Source organism: Eptesicus fuscus, chromosome 13, assembly GCF_027574615.1.
Source record: "Eptesicus fuscus isolate TK198812 chromosome 13, DD_ASM_mEF_20220401, whole genome shotgun sequence".
Lineage (NCBI taxonomy): Eukaryota > Metazoa > Chordata > Mammalia > Chiroptera > Vespertilionidae > Eptesicus > Eptesicus fuscus.
Window position 1 is genome coordinate 8,496,126 of NC_072485.1, and position 19,493 is coordinate 8,515,618.

At 37.9% G+C, this 19,493-nt stretch overlaps 1 protein-coding gene across 2 annotated transcripts in view; it reads left to right on the forward strand.

Moving 5' to 3' along the window:
- Positions 1 to 19,493, forward strand: part of DYNC2H1 (dynein cytoplasmic 2 heavy chain 1) — a 328,866-nt gene that overhangs the window by 18,284 nt on the left and 291,089 nt on the right. For both annotated transcript variants that reach the window (XM_028158576.2, XM_008150183.3), the window contains exons 12-20: positions 37 to 232; positions 2,727 to 2,822; positions 7,463 to 7,615; positions 8,237 to 8,335; positions 9,667 to 9,806; positions 9,891 to 10,119; positions 11,503 to 11,630; positions 16,549 to 16,664; positions 17,313 to 17,440. In XM_028158576.2, coding sequence (XP_028014377.2) covers positions 37 to 232; positions 2,727 to 2,822; positions 7,463 to 7,615; positions 8,237 to 8,335; positions 9,667 to 9,806; positions 9,891 to 10,119; positions 11,503 to 11,630; positions 16,549 to 16,664; positions 17,313 to 17,440 — 1,285 coding nt within the window. The remainder of the gene's footprint in view (positions 1 to 36; positions 233 to 2,726; positions 2,823 to 7,462; positions 7,616 to 8,236; positions 8,336 to 9,666; positions 9,807 to 9,890; positions 10,120 to 11,502; positions 11,631 to 16,548; positions 16,665 to 17,312; positions 17,441 to 19,493) is intronic.

Genomic DNA, 19,493 nt, shown 5'->3' on the forward strand with positions numbered 1-19,493 from the left:
AGAACATGAAACTTAAAAAGTCATTTTGTTTTGTAGTATTGAGGCTAACAGTAGAATTATGGAATTGGATTCTAATGATGGATCATTAAAAGTGCATTATTCAGATCGGTTGGTGATTCTTCTGAGAGAAGTTCGTCAGCTTTCTGCACTTGGATTTGTTATTCCTGCCAAAATACAGCAAGTTGCAAACATTGCACAGAAATTCTGCAAGCAAGCAATTATTCTTAAACAAGTATGAAATTATATTATATATATATTTGAAAACATGGCTATTCTGAGTTCATTGTATTTGGATATTTGTTTTCTACTTTTGATTTTTTTTAGGCTAATAGAATGACACCATTAACTTGTGAAATTGATTTGCTACACAATTTGCTTTGTAAATGCTATAGGCATTTAATAATTTAAGGTATTGCTTTTTATTTTATAAGCTTTCAGAAAAATAGGATATTATATTGTCTTTTGTTCATCTTTCTTTCATGTTACTTGCATGTGTCTTAAAGGACCTTCTAATTAAAGGAGGTCCTTTGCCTGCTTTCAAGAGGCAGATTCTTAGAGAATTACCAGGCTGATGGACTGGTCTCTGTTCTTGGTTATTTTCTCAGTTCTACCTGTTCAGCTCATTACCATAATTTCATTTACCAGTTTAAAACCAACTGTTATCACCTCATTTACTACGTCCTTGGCACAGTATACAAGGCCCTTCTTAATTACGTACTAACCTTATTGGTTGTGACCTTCACTACCTATACTTTCCCCTCATATTGCACTGGTTCATGATTATATGAAACTTGAATGTGGCTCCATGCACTGATACCTGTATTTTCTGATTAGAAAACTCAAAGTCTTCCTTTAATCCCCAACTCAAAATTCACTCTCTTTGTTGTGTCTTCTTTTAGTTGATTGTTCCTTATTCTATGTGCAGTGTGCAAATCACTTTGTGTTTTTTAAAAAAATTTTCTCTTTCACTTGATTATTAGGATTGAGAAGGCAGGGACAGTATCTTGTTTATTTGGTCTCTCACTTATTCTTTCCTTCAACAAAGATTAATTGAGCACCTGTACCACCAGTCACAGTGTAGTCAGGATAAAAGAATGAATATATTACTGTCATACTTTAGTGCAGAGTTTCTCAACTTCTGACATCTTGTGCATTGTAAGATGTTTTTAGCAGCATCTCTGGCCAGTAGCATGAGCATAGTCCTAACAATAAAAAATATCTCCAGACATTGCCAAATGTAGCCTTGGGTGCAAATCAAATATGGTTGAGAACCGCTGATCTAGTAGGAGAGAGCAAACTAAACACTGAGTTCTCATTAAATATCAAATCTTCTGGTAGATGCCTTATTTATATTAATCTCCTGACTGGTCTAATTGGGATCAGATTTGTAACAGGTTTTCCACACAGCTAACAAGTTATGAAGCTGGGATTTGATACCAAGTCTCTCTGACTCCAAAGCCCATATGTATTGCAGTACAGTTCATAGAGTGATGGCAGATATGTGAACATATCAATACGGTATTTAATATATTATGAGTACCATATTATAGATGTTCACAAAGTCCTGTGAGAGCATAGAGGTAGTAGCTTTCCATTATTTTCCTGGGTAGAGGTAGAGATAGTATCAGGTAAATTTTTACAGAGGAATGCTGTTTGATGTGAGTCTGGAAGAGTATATATATATATGTTTTATTAAGAGCACAAGGGGTTGAGATGGGTGATCATTTCAGAGAGAGGGACTACATATTCAAAAGCAGAGAGTCTTGCTCACTTTGTATCCTAAGTATTTAGCTTAACACAAAAGATGAATGAATGATCATAGAGTATTTGTATTTATCCCTGGAAGAACAATTGGGAAAATCTATTTATATATACCTTTGCTTATGAGTAGACATTTAGCTAGAGTAGAGTAGTAGGATGTTGGATAGATAATAGAATTTCCAGATTGTTGTAATAGTATATGTTCTGTTGCTTCCAGTTTTCCTGATTTTGAACTTTTTCTCAAATGTATTGGGAAATCATTGGAAGGTTTTGAGTATGCAAAAGGTATATGATTTATGTTTAAGAAAGGACCACTCTGGTTGATTTGGAGACTTTGCATAGACAATAGGAGTCCCTACTGGGAAATAGAGAGACCAGTTAGGAGACTGCTTCACTGGTCTTGCCAAGAGATGAGGGTGCTTGGAGTGGGATGGGGTTGATTGAGGTGGGTGAAGTAGTTGGATTCCATATATATTATCAAAGTATATAGTCAATAGACTTCACTAATGTGGGATGTGAGAGAAGAGTAAGGACAATGCAAATATATGTCTTTTTGGTCTAAGAAATGTACAAATCATTGTGTGATATACTAGAAGAGGAAGGAGCAGGTTTGGAGAGTTGCAAGGATAAAGAGTTCAGGTTTTTTTTAGCACTTAACATGCTTTTCCGGTTTCCTCTGTGTTCTCTGTGAGACTACTTTTTGAGTCCAGGGACTAGGTTTTATAATCTTTGTTTAATTAGCCCCCAGGACATGACTTGCCAAATTATAGGAGGTCAACACACATTTACTAGTTGCATATAATAATTCACGAATAAATATAAAAATGGAGATGAAAAAAATCTATTTTTTAAATCCTAGAATTGAGAAAAATTATTTCCATTCAGACAATGAAAAATGTAGAAAAGTTAAAAATTAAGTACACTATTTATTACTGACTTTTGCTAATTGGACTTTTACTTTGTAGGTGGCACATTTTTACAATTCTATCGATCAACAGATGATTCAAAGTCAGAGACCAATGATGTTACAATCTGCCTTAGCATTTGAACAGATAATTAAGGTAAATGGACTTTTCATGTTTTTATAATTAGTTTTTACATGTGAAGTATTTCTTATTTCTTAGTTTTTCAGTATATCCTTCAGCTCAATATAGCCATTGACCTAAGGCTTTTTATTTTTATAATCCTCACCTGAGGATATTTTCCTATTGATTTTTAGAGAAAGTTGAAGGGAGAGGGAGAGACAGGGAGAGAAACATCAATGTGAGAGAGACACATCGCTTCATTGCCTCCTGCACTTGCCCCAGTCAGGATGGAACCTGCAACTGAGGTATATGCCTTTGACACTTCAGTCTGCAGGCCAATGCTCTATCCACTAAGTCAAACCAACTGGGGTGATCTAAGGCTTTATTTTGCTCCCCAGTGATTTCTTTCACTTTTAACAAGTAGCATATTAATCCAACTGTAGATTAAATGTTATTATGTTTCACATATTTTTGTATTGATTTTGAATTAACATGTATAACATATAATTTGTATGCCATTATGTTTACTTATTCATTGAAGTATAACATGATCCTTATATACAATCTAGTGCTTTTCCATCAACTCCTGGTTTTATTTATTTTTTTAAAAAACATAACATGATTATATTTCAGTACACAACTTCTGTACAACTAAAAATTAAAACTCCACAGTAAAACAATAAAAAAAACATGGTATTGAATTTGGAATGCATGACAAATGGATTAAATATCTTTAATCATAAATGAGCTTTTATGAACCAGTAACAAAGACACAAATTTTAGATTTATTTGCTCTTTGTCTATGCTTATTGAAATATCCACTCATGTGAAATTAGGAACACCCACAACAATTTTAAATGTAGATGTTACTATGTGATTGTTAACATTTTGAAATCTACATTTTTAGTGTTCATAAACATGATATATTTGAAAAATTATGTAGAAGAATATGCCCTTTTATTCTTTTTTCTTTTCTCTTTTTACCCTTTTATTCTTCTTTTAAAATTTAAAATCTTTATTGTTGAAAGTATTACTTGAAAGTAGATAACTAGTTGTGTCATGGTCCTGAAGACTACACCCAGGTTCTGTGATTGGTTAGGAGGACTCAGGACCCACCAGGGTTTAGCTGTACCCTCAGCAGTAATTTATTACAGTGAGAGGTTGCAAGGCAAAATCAGTGAAAAGAAGTGTGCATGGGGTGAAGACCTGGGGCAACTCCTCCCAGTGGAGTCACACAGGGCATGGTTAATTCTCCCAGCAACAAGTTGTAACACAGTGAACTGTTTTCTTACTGGGGAAAATCATTAGCAACTTAGTGCCCAGGTTTTAACTAGGGGCTGGTCATGTAGGAATCTTCAGCCCAGTATGTACCAAAATTCCAGGTCCCTAGAAGAAAATCAAGTGTTTAGCATAAACTGTATTGTTTAGGTACAGTGAGCCACTCTCAAAATTAGTGTGGTGGGAACCCTCCCAAACTCCCAAGTTCCCAGATGCCTGTTAAGGGCTGATCTCTTAAGTAGGCTTTTTAAGGGATAATAATCAGACTTGGTATATTAACTCTTTTCTGCACACTAGTACCCAGGCTTAAAGTGAACTAGAAGTTATATAAATCTACATGAAATCTATACATAAGCTTATATAAAACCTATAAAAAATTTACAGATATTATAAAAACCATTTTTTCCTGTTGCCAAAGCTCAATACAAGTTTATAATGGAAAAAATTTAAAAATTTAGGTAAACAAAAAGAATAAAAAAAGGTCTTATAATCTTACCATCAAGAGATGGCTATTCTCAACAGTCTGGTGTATAGCTTTTTAAACTGTGCTTTCTATGTGTATTTAAAAATGTACTTTTTGGAATTGGGATCATATTTTATTATTTTGATCTTTTCAACTAATATTTAGATTATATACAGTATATATATATTATTTTAATTTTTTTATTGATTAAAGTATTACAAATGTCTCCTTTTCCTCCCATTGACCTCTCCCCAGCCACTCCCATCCCCCAACACATGCCCTCACTCCCCTAGTGTCTTTGTCCATTGGTTATTTTAATTGTAAGCCTTTAGAGCTTTATCTTTTCTAATAAATGTATTAAAAATAATATCTTGAGCCCTTGCCAGTTTGGGTCAGTGGTTAGAGTATTGGCCCATGGACTGAGGGTTGTAAATTTGATTCCTGTCAAGGGCACATATCTTGGTTGAATGCTTGATCCCCATCCCTGGTTGGGGTGTGTGCGGAAGGCAACCAATTGATGTGTCTCTCTCACATCCATGTTTCTCTTTCTTTGTATCTCCCCCTCCCTTCCACTCTCTCTAAAAATCAATGGACAAAGTATCCCCGCACAAGGATTAACAACAACAAAAATATCTTGATATTTCTGAAGAGAAAACTCGTTTTAAGAAATTGGGTTGTGAGAACTAAATACTTACGTTATATGTAACATGTTAAATGAGACATAGTGGTGGGTAAAACACTGAGATAGGAGGAGAGAGAACACTGTGGTTCTTTATAATTCTTTGGCCATGCCATACCCAGTTTGGCTCAGTGGTTAGAGTGTTGGCCTTTGGACTGAAGGGATGTGGTTTCAATTATGGTCGAGTGCATGTACCTCGGTTGCAGGCTCAATCCCTGGCCCTGGTTTCTCTCTGTCTCTCCCCATCTCTTCCACTCCCTTAAAAAAAAAAAATCAATGTGAAAAATATCCACAGGTGAGGATTAACAACATCAACAAAAGTAATAAAACTCTGGCTACCCACTATGTTGTAGCATAGTGGAAGGACTCTATTTTCATATTCTCAAGGAATACAATGTTAAGTTCTGTGTAATAATCCTACATAATAAAAGCCTAATGTGCTAAATGTCTGGTTGTCCGGTCGGCCGTTTAACCAATCAAAGTGTAATATGTTAATGATATGCTAAGGCCGCTCAACTGCTCTCTATGACGTGCACTGACCATCAGGGGGCAGATGCTGCGACTGGTAGGTTAGCTTGCTGCTGGGGTCCAGCCAGTCGGGACTGAGAGAGATGGGCTGGACACACCCTGGAGCCCTCCCGTGGTCCCTCCCCGGCTGGACAACCCTGGTCCCTCCTTGGCTCTGATCATGCACCCGTGGGGTCCCTCATCCTGGCCTGCACCCTCTCATAATCCGTGTCCCCTTGGGGGATGTTGGTGAGCTGGTTTCGGCCTGATCCACTGGTGCACGGATTCATGCATTGGGCCTCTAGTTATCAATAAATGCTTTAGAACTGGTTCACAGAGTATTTTATTGAATTTATTATATAACTAGAGGCCCGATGCATGAATTCATGTATGGGTAGGATCCCTTGGGAGATCCCTCCCCTGTGGAGATCAGGCCCCAGCTCGTGCCCCCAATCTCACAGCCCCATTGCGCCACCTGGCATCCCGCCTTGGCCTGGCCCCCTCACCTTCTCCACCATCCCGTCTGTGGAGTGATCAATTGGGGCTGGGCCTTCCGCCCGGCTCCCTTAGCGCCTGGGAGCTGGGCAGTGGCCCTGCCCCCTTCTGCCACTGCTGGTCACTGTCTGCAGGGCGATTGGCTGGTCTATTGGGCCCCTGCTTGCACCCGCCTTGGCCTGGCACTGCCTGCTCACCTGCTCCACCATCCTGCTGCGATTCTGCTCTCATTGGGGTCCATCAGGGCCGGCAGCGCCTCCACTGCTGCCAGCTGCCAGTGCTGTGTCGCCAACGCCTGCCATGTTCTGTGCCATCTCCTCGTGGTCAGCGTACGACATAGTGAGCGGTCGAACTCCCGGTCGAACGACCACCTGAGGGGACAATTTGCATATTAGGCTTTTATTATGTAGGATTGTTTAATTTCATTTACTCATCATCTATTTATTGAGGCTCTTCTGTATTCCAGAAACTTGCTATACCTTACTATTTCAATTGGTATAGAAACATTCTATTATGTCTCTCTATCCTCTCTCTTCTTACATGTTTGTCTTCAGTATTCTCTCTACATATGTAGAGCACCATATCAGATGTTGTTATAAAGTTCTCATTTCAATAATCTAGTAAGATTTAGGAAACTCATGCGAAGTAGCATCGTTCAGCTTGTTGACATTACCTTGGCAGGGGAGTTTGAGTGCTGCCTGCTTTTGCTAAGCAGGGGATGGAAGATCAACTCTCTACTTGGTCTAACTGAAATATCAGAGAGGTGTTTTTTTTATTGGTGTTGGCTTGCGCAGGGTGGGTATTGCTAAAAGGGTTTTCTAGTAGGCTACTATTTTCCTATTCCTTTGGCGAGAAGAAATAGGCATTTTCTAGAGCTTTCTTTGTCTGACCTTCTAGATTGGAGGCTTCCCCAGTGTCCTTTCCTAGAGATATGGGAGACAGTAGGGAACCCAGGTATCTTGTTCCTTAATTCACAAGATTTGTTCACTGTCTATTTCTTATTTCTACTTTTCACTCTTCCTATGATTGTTTGTTATGTTAGGTACAGGGTTTTTTACTTGTAAGAGGGAGAACCTGGAAGGAATGAGGCTACTCAATGTTGGTCAGATTGCCTTATCATTTATAAAATGGGAATATTATGCTCTTTTTATTTCAGGTCGGTGCTAGGAATTATTGGATTTATGATGTAGAATATGGAATTTTTGGGAAAAAAGTAATGCATTTAAATACTAAATGCCATTTGTTGTACCTTAGAATTCAAAAGCTGGAAGTGGGGGAAAGTCACAAATTACTTGGGATAATCCTAACGAGTTAGAAGGCTACATTCAAAAGCTCCAAAGTGCTGCTGACCGACTTGCCACTGAAAATAGAAAGCTACGAAAATGGCACACTACATTTTGTGAAAAGGTATACTTTATTTATAAAATTGAATGAGCTATGAATAGTATTGTTTAAAGGTAATTAGGATATAATTTAAAATAACTTTTTATTTGGGAATAATTTGAGACTTAAAGTTGTAAAAATAGAACAGAGTTCATTTATTCTATGCTTTGTCCAGCTTCCCCTGTTAACAACTAATATAACCATGGTAGAGTTAACAAAATTAGGAAATAAGCTGTTTTTGAGTTTTACAGTTTATCCACTAGTCCTTTTTCTTTTTCAAGGATCCAATCCAGGATCTTATCTTGCATTTAGTTGTTGAGTCTCTGGAGTGTCCTCCTCCTCAGTCTTTGCTTCTTTTTCATTGACCTTGAAACTTTTGATGAGTATTTGTCACTGATCTTGTAGAATATCTCTAGATGTGGGTTATATGGTATTTTCTCATGATTAAGTTAGCATTATGCCCTTTGGGCTGGGATATCACCGAAGTGCTGTTTCACCTTTCTCAATGCATCGATCAGGTATTGGTGTGTCATACTTTAGGTTGAGTTAACCTGGATCACTTAGTCAAAGTCTTGTCTGTCCAGTTTTTCCACTTAAAAGTTACCGTTTCAGATGATACTTTGAGACTGCTCTAATTTTTAATAGGTGGTAATTCTTATGAATATTGATCTGCTTCGGCAACAACAGCGTTGGAAAGATGGATTACAAGAATTGAGAACTGGCTTAGCAAGTGTAGAAGCACAGGTAGAGTATGTTTTAGCTTGAAATATGTCTACACTTTGAAATATGACCATTTCAGAGAACATATGAATTTAATATATGAATTGCTGAAAAGTTTGAATATATGAATTGCTGAAAAGTTTATCAAGGTTATTTATAAACTTTTACTAATGAATTACTGATAAATTTAGAATTTGATTGAATTATACATAAAGACCATAAAATAACAATGCATTTACACTTAAAAATATAAGAAATTTCTGTTTGTCTTATGGAATACCAAATCTCTCAATTCAAAGTTTATAGTTTTTCTGACGTGGTGCTTAACTATTTATCATTCATTAGTGTTCTTTTAGGTAATTGTGACATCTGTAGAATACAAAGTTAAGTTTAGGCAGAAGCCTAATGATTGAAATAACTCTATATTAGAACTTTTTCCTTTTTTGGGCAAAATTTCAGTTCTATTCACATTTTTTATATAAGAAATGATGTAAACAAAAGCACTTAGCACAGAGCCTGCCACATATCTTGGTTGATATGAGTTAGGTGTTCTGTACATTTGTGTGTGTGTGTGTGTGTGTGTGTGTGTGTGTGTGTGTGTGTGTATTATATATTTTTTAATATACTTTTATTGATTTCAGAGAAGAAGGAAGAGGGAGAGAGAGATAGAAATATCAATGATGAGAATCATTGATCAGCTGCCTCCTGCACCCCCTACTGGGGATCAAGCCCACAACCTGGATATGTGCCCTGACCAGGAATTGAACCGTGACCTTCTGTTTCATAGTTTGACACTCAACCGCTGAGCCACGTTGGCCGGGCTGCATATATATTTTAGTTCTTAGAACTTTAAGAAAAAAACAAAACAAAAATTAAAGTGTTAGAATTGATATGTTTATGGTTATATGGAAGCAAAAGATTATATAAACTATCCTGAGCATTTTAATATTTAACATGTTTTAAAATGTGGAAGGTTTATTTAGGGAGTGAGAAGGAAGAAAAGAGCTATACTAGATGGGGATTTTTGAAAAAGGACAAAAAGTTCACAAAAAAACTGTTGTTCCTTTTACTGTTAACATAAAGTCCTATTCTAAAATCTACTTATATGTATTACTTAATTTTTAAAATTTTACTCATTTTTTTGTATTCCATTTATAAACATGAAAATTAGAAATTTTCTTGTTGACTTTATGTAACCTCTCATACTACAAGTAGTAATTAAGGAGTTGCTTGTTTTAAGATATTTAAAAATAAGTTTTTTATTGCTTACAATTTTACTCTATATGATATGAAAGCATTAACCCTCATTCTACTACCTAATTTTTAAATAAAAAAATGTAAATATAACATATTAGGGATTTCAAGCAAGTGACATGCATGCGTGGAAGCTGCACTGGAATCATCAGCTATACAAAGCTCTGGAACATCAGTATCAGATGGGCTTAGAAGCACTTAATGAGAATCTTCCTGAAATAAATATAGACTTATTATACAAGTAAGATTTTTTTGAAACCCAGTTTATTTTTCATTCTAAAATTTTCTAATAATTTACATTTTAAAGTTACTTATTTACTTACAGACAAGGACGGTTACAATTCAGGCCTCCTTTTGAAGAAATCCGTGCTAAATATTACAGAGAAATGAAGAGATTTATCGGCATCCCTAATCAGTTTAAGGGAGTGGGTGAGGCAGGAGATGAATCTATTTTTTCTATTATGATTGATAGAAATGCAAGTGGATTTTTGACTATTTTCAGAAAAGCAGAAGATTTATTTAGGAGATTATTGGCTGTTTTACACCAACATAAGGTATGGAACATGTAATTTTTCATCCTTTTGTTACATTTCACCTGGTTTGTTGAATTAGTATTACATATACAAACCAATAGTTTGCATTGTGTGATATAAAATAAAACATATTTCAAACCAGAGAGCCAGGCTTAAGGATTCTTATACAAGGTAAGTTTATGCCACAGATGATTTATATCTTTGACTATTTGAAGATTGAGAAAGTAGCTTTTTAAAAAATTGTTCTGTCAACTTGGATGTGTCATGACTCTGTTGTGCCAATTTTAATTCCTTTTAGGGAAATATATAATTTTCTTCATTCTTTGGAACAAGAGCAATCCATGGAGGGAGGCCTTTGAAGTTAATGAAATTGAGATGATATGATTAAATGTTTTGCTTTTGTTTAAGTGTATTTTTACCATTAACTCTAAAGATAAACCCTAATTGTATTCATTGCTCATTGATATTGATCCTAAGACTATGACTAGGAATTCAACCAGTTTTTAAATTGTCTCTGCAATGCTTCTGCATTTTAAATTTCTAGAATGAATTGAATATGAATACTTTCAGATTTGAAGCTGGGAGTGGCTCTTGGCTTAAAAGTAGTGAGTCTATTTTAGTATACATCAAATTTGATAAGAGAATATAAAGTAAGGGTTGTTTTTTTTTGTCTCTTCAACAATGTTTTATGATCACTGTATTTTTATATTGTCACTAGAGGCCCAGTGCACAGATTCGTGAACCAGTGGGTCCCTCAGCCTGGCCTGTGCTCTCTCGCAATCCAGGACCCCTCGGGAGATGTCGGACTGCCGGTTTGGCCCGATCTGCAAGGATCGGACCAAAACCGGCAATCCGACATCCCCTAAGGGATGTAGTAGTACATGAAGTGGCAGGCAGCTTGGCAGGAGCCTGAGCCTGGGCTGGGCGTTGTGCCGCTCCCGCTCATCCTGGCCCTGCTGCACCTGCTGCTGCCGCCGCTCAGTAGCGCGCTGCCATGGAGGCGGGAGAGGCTCGTGCAGCTGCGCTCGCCAGCGATGAGCCTGGCGTCTGGTGCCCGACAGTCAGCTGAGCGGCACTCCCGCTGTGGGAGCGCACTGACCACCAGGGGGTATCTCCTGCATTAAGCGTCTGCCCCCTGGTGGTCAGTGCGCGTCATAGTGACTGGTTAGCAACTGGTTAAATGGTTGTTCGGTTGTTTAGGCTTTTATATATATAGATGTTTTCCCTGTTCATTCTTTAGATGCATAGTACTGATTGTATTTACATACTTAAGTTGAAATTTACTTATAATTACACTTGTCCCTTTTTATTGGTTCGACCCTAATAAATATTAGTAGTTGGACTATAAACTTTAAAATGTTAATTTATTAGTGCTATTTCTTTAATAATATTTTTCATTCTTAGGAATGGATTATAATTGGGCAAGTTGATATGGAAGCTCTAGTGGAAAAGCATCTTTCTTCTGTTCATGATTGGGAAAAAAATTTTAAAGCACTGAAGATAAAAGGAAAAGAAGTAGAACGACTTCCAAGGTATTAGAAGTTAAAGTAATAGTTCTTATGTACCAGAACAGCTTTGCCATGAGACAGTACTCTTCACTTATGGCAAGAAGTCAAGTCAGTTTCACATCTCCTCTAGAGCTCAGCTGTGACTCTTGAATATCATCTAAGTAGGGCTTGCTGACACTGAGAAGGTTCTCTTCTGAGGCTCTGCTGGCGGGACATATTTGGGTAGACTAGATTGGGGGAGGAGGTTTCTATACGGATCTGGCATAAGGATCTAATATTTGATATCCATAGGCATAGTCTAAGAATGCTAAGAAGCTACTGCTGAGAGCACAACAAAGGATAGAAAGCTAATGACATTTCACTCTGATTTAGTGCTGCTCTGTTTCCTTCCAGAAGCCCTGGGAGGCACACAGTGTAGTGCTGCATCTAGTATTGCCCTAAATGTGGAGGAAACACTCAGAGGGGCATCTCATAACCCAGTTACTTGAGAATATACCCCCTCACTATCTGAAATTCATATAACTGGAACCATTTTATAATAAGCTCTATGAAAGGCTTTGTTCAATTGTGCATATCCTGCCTAATAAAAGAGTAATATGCTAATTGACTGTACCTTCACTACACCCACAGCCAATCAGGGCACTATGCAAATTAACCCAGCAAAGATGGCGGCCCCCGCGCGCTGCCCCACCCCCCATTGCTGAGGGATCAAGGCGGTGGCGGCGGCGGCGGCGGCCAGGGACCGCTGCTCCAATCGCTGAGGGACCCGGGCGGCGGCGGTGCCCTGATCGCTGATGGTGTCGCAGGGCCAGACAACGCCCGCCCCCGTGCCACTGCCACTGCTGGGGTCCAAGCCCCGACCCTGAAAGAAGGCGGAAGGCGGTGGCCAGAGCCAAGGCCTGGGTCCCTGGTGCAGGAGGAAAACTGGTGCCGGCAGCAAGGGGAAGGAAGGTCTATTGCACGAATCTTTGTGCAACGGGCCTCTAGTATTATCTATAAAGGGTAATAACACTTTTATTAATTCACTAGAGGCCCGGTGCATGAAATTTGTGCACGGGGAAGGGGGGGTCTCTCATCCTGGGCTGCACCCTCTCCAATCTGTGAACCCTCAGGGGATGTCTGACTGCTGGTTTAGGCCCCATCCAGGACCACTGGCTCCGAACTGCTCACCTGCCTGCCTGCTTGCCTGATTGCCCCTAACTGCCTCTGTCTGCCTGACTGATAGCCCCTAACCACCTCTGCCTGCTGGCCTGATCGCCCCTAACTGCCCTCCCCTGCCAGCCTGATCACCCCTAACCACCTCTGCCTGCCAGCCTGATTGCCCCTAACTGCCCTCCCCTGCCGGCCTGGTCACCCCTAACTGCCTGGCCCCCGCCACCGTGGCTTTGTCCGGAAGACATCTGGTCTAATTACCATATTATCCTTTTATTAGTATAGATCAGTGGTTGGCAAACTGTGGCTCGCGAGCCACATGTGGCTCTTTGGCCCCTTAAGTGTGGCTCTTCCACAAAATACCACGGCCTGGGCAAGTCTATTTTTTCTTTTCTTTTTTGGCAAGTCTATTTTGAAGAAGTGCCGTTAGAAGAAGTTTAAATTTAAAAATTTTGGCTCTCAAAAGAAATTTCAATCGTTGTACTGTTGTTTGCTGACCACTGGTATAGATTATACAACATAAGCTTTAAGGTAGAATTGCATTAGTGAAATGAAGAGACATTTCATTTAAAAAAAGTATATTGGTTTGATATGATTCAAATCCACTTGTTTATTACAAAAATTAAGTCTTTAAGAATAGGATTGCTTGCCCTAGCTGGTTTGGCTTAGTGGCTAGAGCTTCAACCTGAGGACTGAAGGGTCCCAGGTTCCATTCTGGTCAAGGGCAAATGCCTGGGTTGCGGGCTCGATCCCCAGTAGGGTATGTGCAGGAGGCAGCTGATCAGTGCTTCTCTCTTATCATTGATGTTTCTATCTCTCTCCCTCTCCCTTCCTCTCTGAAATCAATAAAAATCTATTTTAAAAAATAAAAGAATAAGATTGCTTTGCTATCAAAGCCACGTAAGGTGTGTCATTCGTTGTCACTGATGAAGTCTGAGCCGTTCAGTTGCTAAGTGACTTTGCTGGGTTCTTATCAAATAAAATCCATGGAGAAGCAACTATGCCCACCATGCATTTAGGCTATAAAGCTGAAAGTTGGGGAGGACAGAGTGCTTCTGGGGTGGGAGACAGTGAGGGTCAGTGGCTGGGAGGCAGGGAAGATATGGGAATGCCCAGTGCCTGGAAGCACCGGAGGGTCTGGGATATGCAAATCTGCTAGGGGCGGGGTCAGGCCCTGTGCTCCAAGGGGTTCCCGGGGATCCCCTTCCTGCAAGGCTCCTCCTCCTCCCCTTAACCTCCTAACCTGTCCATTTGGATGAAGCGGGTGGGAAGCAGGTACGCAGTGCCTGGGCAGGACGCCCTCAGTCCCGGATCCCTCCCAGGGCTGGGGAGAGGTGTTTCTATTGGTTTATTTGATTCTCTAACACATTGAAGAGGGTGGCAGGGGAGTTGTCTGTCAGACATGGTTTCCTGCTATTTGCTCACCCGACCTGCCCCCTGTGATGCCTTTTCCCTTCCTTCTCTGCTGCCCCAAGCTAATGCGCATGAGATCGCTGGGTCGCATGAGATCGCTGGGTTGAAACTGGGGCCCCCGTTGTATTGTGTGGAGATTAAGCTCCACAGGAACCTGCCTGATCCAGGCAGGGTTGGGGTTATTCACTGTGGGAAAGGCTGGATTTAAAGGAAGCTGCCGTTTGGATAGGTGCCTGCTGAGCCATTTGCAGAGGGTTTACCATCCCTTCTGGCTATTTCCTTGGAAACCACAAACTCAAGATAACAGTGGAATGCTGTGTCCCCTTATCTGAAACCCTGATTCTCTAGGCCAGTGAATTAGATGCCCCAGACAAGTGTGGGATGCCCCTTTCTTACTGATATGATGGCACACAGCCACGTTTTATGTAGGCTAGGATTTGGGCTTCTACCCGGGGCTGGCGCAGTGGGTGGGGACGCAGCCTGCTGATTCGGTCATTATGAGATGGTGTAACAGACAATTCGCATATTCCTCTATTATTAGTATAGATTTTTAAAAGTTCTTTCTATAAATATTTAGTGAGCATTATAACATGTAAAATTTTGTCCTATGGGAGCACAAAGATGAAGAAGACAAATTTTTTTTTGTTACCTTTGTATAATTTAGCCCTTATATGAGATTTTTCTCAGGTGAACAAGTCTGATTCAACCTCTGTTTGTTTAGAACATTAAAATTTGCATTAAGAGTACCGTGCAAAGAATTAGTGTTCTTAAAAACACATGCCATTTTTCCTGATTATTAAAATACTGTATTTGTTTTATAATTTTAAAAAATAGTTTTAAAATTTTTGATTACTGTTGATATACAAGATTATATTAGTTTCAGGTGTACAACCCAGTGATTATACATTTATATAACTTACAAAGTGGTCACCCTGATAAAACTAGTACCTACTGACACCATACATAGTAATTATTATATTTTTGACTATATTACCTATGCTGAACTTTAACATCCCCTTGACTGTTCTGTAACTATCAACTTTAAAGCACCGAAAATAAAGTACCTTTTTCACCCATTTTGTAATATGAGTATATGTACTTAGAAAATTTGGATCATACTATATTTTGCTATTTTTAGTTAACACTATTTCAATAGTATTTTGCCATGTTATTACCTAGTTCTCAAAAATGTGATTTTTAGTTGTGTGGATATACACTAATTCAGTCATTCCTATATTTGGCTTATTTCTAATTTTTCACTATTATAATAATACTTGTATATAATCTTGGAGTCTGCCCTGAAAATTTTGTTAGGATAAATTCTGAAGGTGAAGTTATTAAGGCAAAGAGTATGATGCCTGTTTTAAAAGTATTTGATACATATTGCTAATTTGTTCTTCACAAAAGTTGCATTTTTAAAAATAATGTTTTTTATTGATTTCAGAGAGGAAGGGAGAGAGAGATAGAAACATCAATGATGAAAAAGCATCATTGATTGGCTGCCTCCTGCACATACCACACTGGGAATCCATCCTGCAACTCTGGCATATGCCCCAACTAGGAATCGAACTGGACCTTCTGGTTCATAGGTTGATGCTCAACCACTGAGCCATGCTGGCCAGGAAAATGTTGCATTGTTTTTTATACTACTGCCAATAGATCTGAGAGCACTGTTTGCCCACACAATTGAACATATGAATTAACAATTCGTTACATTTTTGTTATTTTGGTAGGTATAAATGTTATTTTTTTGTTTATTAATCTATATTCACTTTCTACCCTTATTTTATTTCCCTTATCATTATTGTTTATACTTTGCAGAATAGTGAATATATTTTATAAGTATTTTAAAAATGTATGTTACATGCTGTGACAAGTAGATCTAGTGAATAGTTAAATATATTCATATAGATACATTAGTAATTTGTAATTGCTGCCTTTTTTATAAACATGATTGATGATCAAAACTGTAATAATATAGCCCTAGCTGGTTTGGCTCAGTTGATAGAGTGTCAGCCTGCGGGTTGAAGGGTCCTGGGCTCGATTCTGGTCAAGGGCACATGCCTGGGTTGCGGGCTCCATCCCCAGTAGACATCATTGATGTTTCTATCTCTCTCCCACTTCCTTCCTCTCTGAAATCAATGAAAAATGTTAAAAAAAAAACCCCAAAACCTATAATATTATAACAAAATAAATGAAAACTGTCATAATAGTATGTATATGGCATTTTTTCTAAATGAAATGTAAATGTGCTTAAAGATCATAGTAATACTTTTGAGTTACATTTGAAAATGCACAGAATGATAATATTATAATGAGAGCCTTTTTCTCTACTTTCTCTTTTTCATGTTAAAATGTGTCCATTCGCATTTTTTAGTGCTGTCAAGGTAGACTGCTTAAATATTAATTGTAACCCTGTGAAGACGGTGATTGATGACCTCATCCAGAAGTTATTTGATGTGCTTGTGCTTTCTTTGAAGAAGTCTGTCCAGGGTACAGACATTTTTATTTTTACTTAATTTTATATATACAGAGGCATGTACTTTGATAGTTATGAAGTATGAATCTCAGTGGTAATTAAAATAAAAACTGACATAGAAAGTATTATGAAATGAAATGTGCTTAAAATGATAACTTTAAGAAAGCAGTAAAATCCATGTTCAACTCCTAAGAGGTCTAACAATTGAAGGCATTTTTATTATTTTTGAGTCTGAGCTATTATCAGTTTGTTACATATGTTACTGAGAAAGGTAGATAATTCTGCTATAATGTATTTCTTCCTATTTCTTCAAATGACTAATATTTTCCAATATATTACACGGTTTCTTGTTTTCTCTAAACTGAGATATTTTTGCATATTATTTAAAAGACTGAAAAAGTTCCCAATTTTGAGTAACATTTAGTAAGACTGAGTATATTTTAAATTTTTACTCAAAAATTTAGAGTACAATTGAATCAACTTTCATGAAAAGAAGTTTCTTTGCTTATTCTACATTTTGAAATTATGTTTTATGAAAGCAAATTATAATTTAGGATTTAATGTATATTAGATTACTTCTAATTCTTCTTGATTTAAGAATTATGTAAGTGAATATTTTTGTTGGTAATAACATTTCTTATATTTTAATGTTACCTATTCAGCTCATTTACATGAAATTGATGCATTTGTCACTGAAGCTATGGAAGTCTTATCAATTATGCCCCAGTCTGTGGAAGAGATAGGTAATGCAAATGTGCAATATAGTAAGCTGCAAGAACAGAAGCCACAGGTGAGAATTACAAAGAAATTTTAAAATTTATCTTACTATACTGGAGATGTTTAAATTAGGTATTTTTTTGTGGCAATTTAGAAATAGCATATAATTTCAATAGTAAAATGACATCCATATAATCTGGTCCAAATGGTAAATTCATGATTGGATACTTGATATTATATTGGTATAATGAAACAGTAACAATAATGCCAGTGTTAAAAAGGAACGACCTCTTACCCTTTGTGACATCCTGATGAACCTGGGGATTATTATGCCAAGATAATAAGCCAGACAAAGACAAATATCACATGATCGCACTTACATGTGGAATCTAATGAACAAAATAAACTGATGAACAAAATAGGTCCAGAGGCATGGATGCATGAAACAGACTGACAGATCTCAGAGGGGAGGGTTGTAAGGGGGCTGGAAGAGATTAACAAAAGAACTTATATGCATACAGGTAGTCCTCGGGTTACATCGGATTCGACGTATGTTTCGTGGTTACGTCGCCACCTCCCATTTATTTATATAAAGAAAAAGTTCCGTCATTTCGACATATGTACATTTATGCTTTATGTTTTTTATTATTTACTTACCACAAGTAAAGGTCAGGAATTGTTATCTGTTTTTTTAACTTTTTTTTTTTACTGTTTAACTTCATTACTGCTGTGTATGTGCTCCATGTGAGTGACGTAGGTGCTTATGTAGGTGGGTTCCAAATTATGGCGGAAATCACGGTATGTTGTACTGTAGGAACGGATCTTTGACGTAAACCGAGGACCTACTGTATATGCATAGCCCTTAGACAATAGTGTGCTAAAGGCCTGGGGTGGGGCAGGGGCTGGGTAGAGTGGGGCAAAGAGGGGGAAAATGGGGGACATATCTAATACTATCAACAATAAAAATAATGCTTATTATTGGCTTCAGAAAAATTTGCAGTCTATTTTATGATGTGGCATATTAGAGTAATACTAAGCAATAATATCATTGCTGTAAATAATTCATGCTGTTACTTCAAGGGTTGTAATTTAGCATGGTAAATGTAAAGTTAGAGCTGAATTAGGAACACACACACACACACACACACACACAGACACACCCAATGGAGAGCTCATAATTAGAGACAAAGATAACAGAGTGGTAAAGATTTATAACAACATATCCAGAAAGGTAGAGTCCAGAAGAGGCAAGCCAAAGTTTTATAAAAATTATTATGGATGATTTTAGTTATGTTTAGAGGAAGGAGGAGAAATAATTCAAATCAGAATACAGATTTATGTGTCCCTACTATGTGTTAGACTTAAAATTGAGCATTTAAGGGTGAGTAAAGTAATATATCTTCATGGTGGGAGGAATTACAAAATATTTTATGATGTATAAGGCTTAAAGGTATAAATGAGGGTTTAAAGGCAAATAAAACAATGTATTTGTCTAGTAGAAGGAATTACCTAAAGAAGGAATGGAATTATGAGGAGTAGCAGTTAGTGAAGCACAGAGGCACTCACTCATTTATTTATTTGACAGATATTTATGGAATAAATGTATTCCAGACATTGTGCTAGGAGTAGGGATTGCAGCTGTGAGCATGCTCTGTTCTCGTGGGATGCACATTCATGTGTTGGGGAAGAGAGGGGAGAGGGAAAGAGAGGAGAAGAGGGTGAAGGGAGTTGGGGAGGGGAAGAAGGAGCAAGAGAAGTGAAAGAGCAAGCATGCTCAACTGGGTAGGTGGTCATGGGAGACCTCAGACAGATGACATCTGAACTGAGACCTGGAAGATAAGCAGCAAACAAACCATGCTGAGATTTTGAGGCAGATCATTCTAAGCAAATATTGTCTATTATGCACAGTGATTTAAAAAATCTTTCTATGGATATTATTGCTTTGTTGATTAGAAAAAGTACAGTATTAATTTATAGGACACTGTTGTGTTATAGTGCTTTAAAAGACTTAGAAGCAGTTTAGCACCTATTCCTATACCTGGATGATTTTAGGTATAGGAATAGGTGCTATTTGAACAAACTGCTAACTGTACACGACTCAGGGCATTTCTAGTAGAAACGGAATG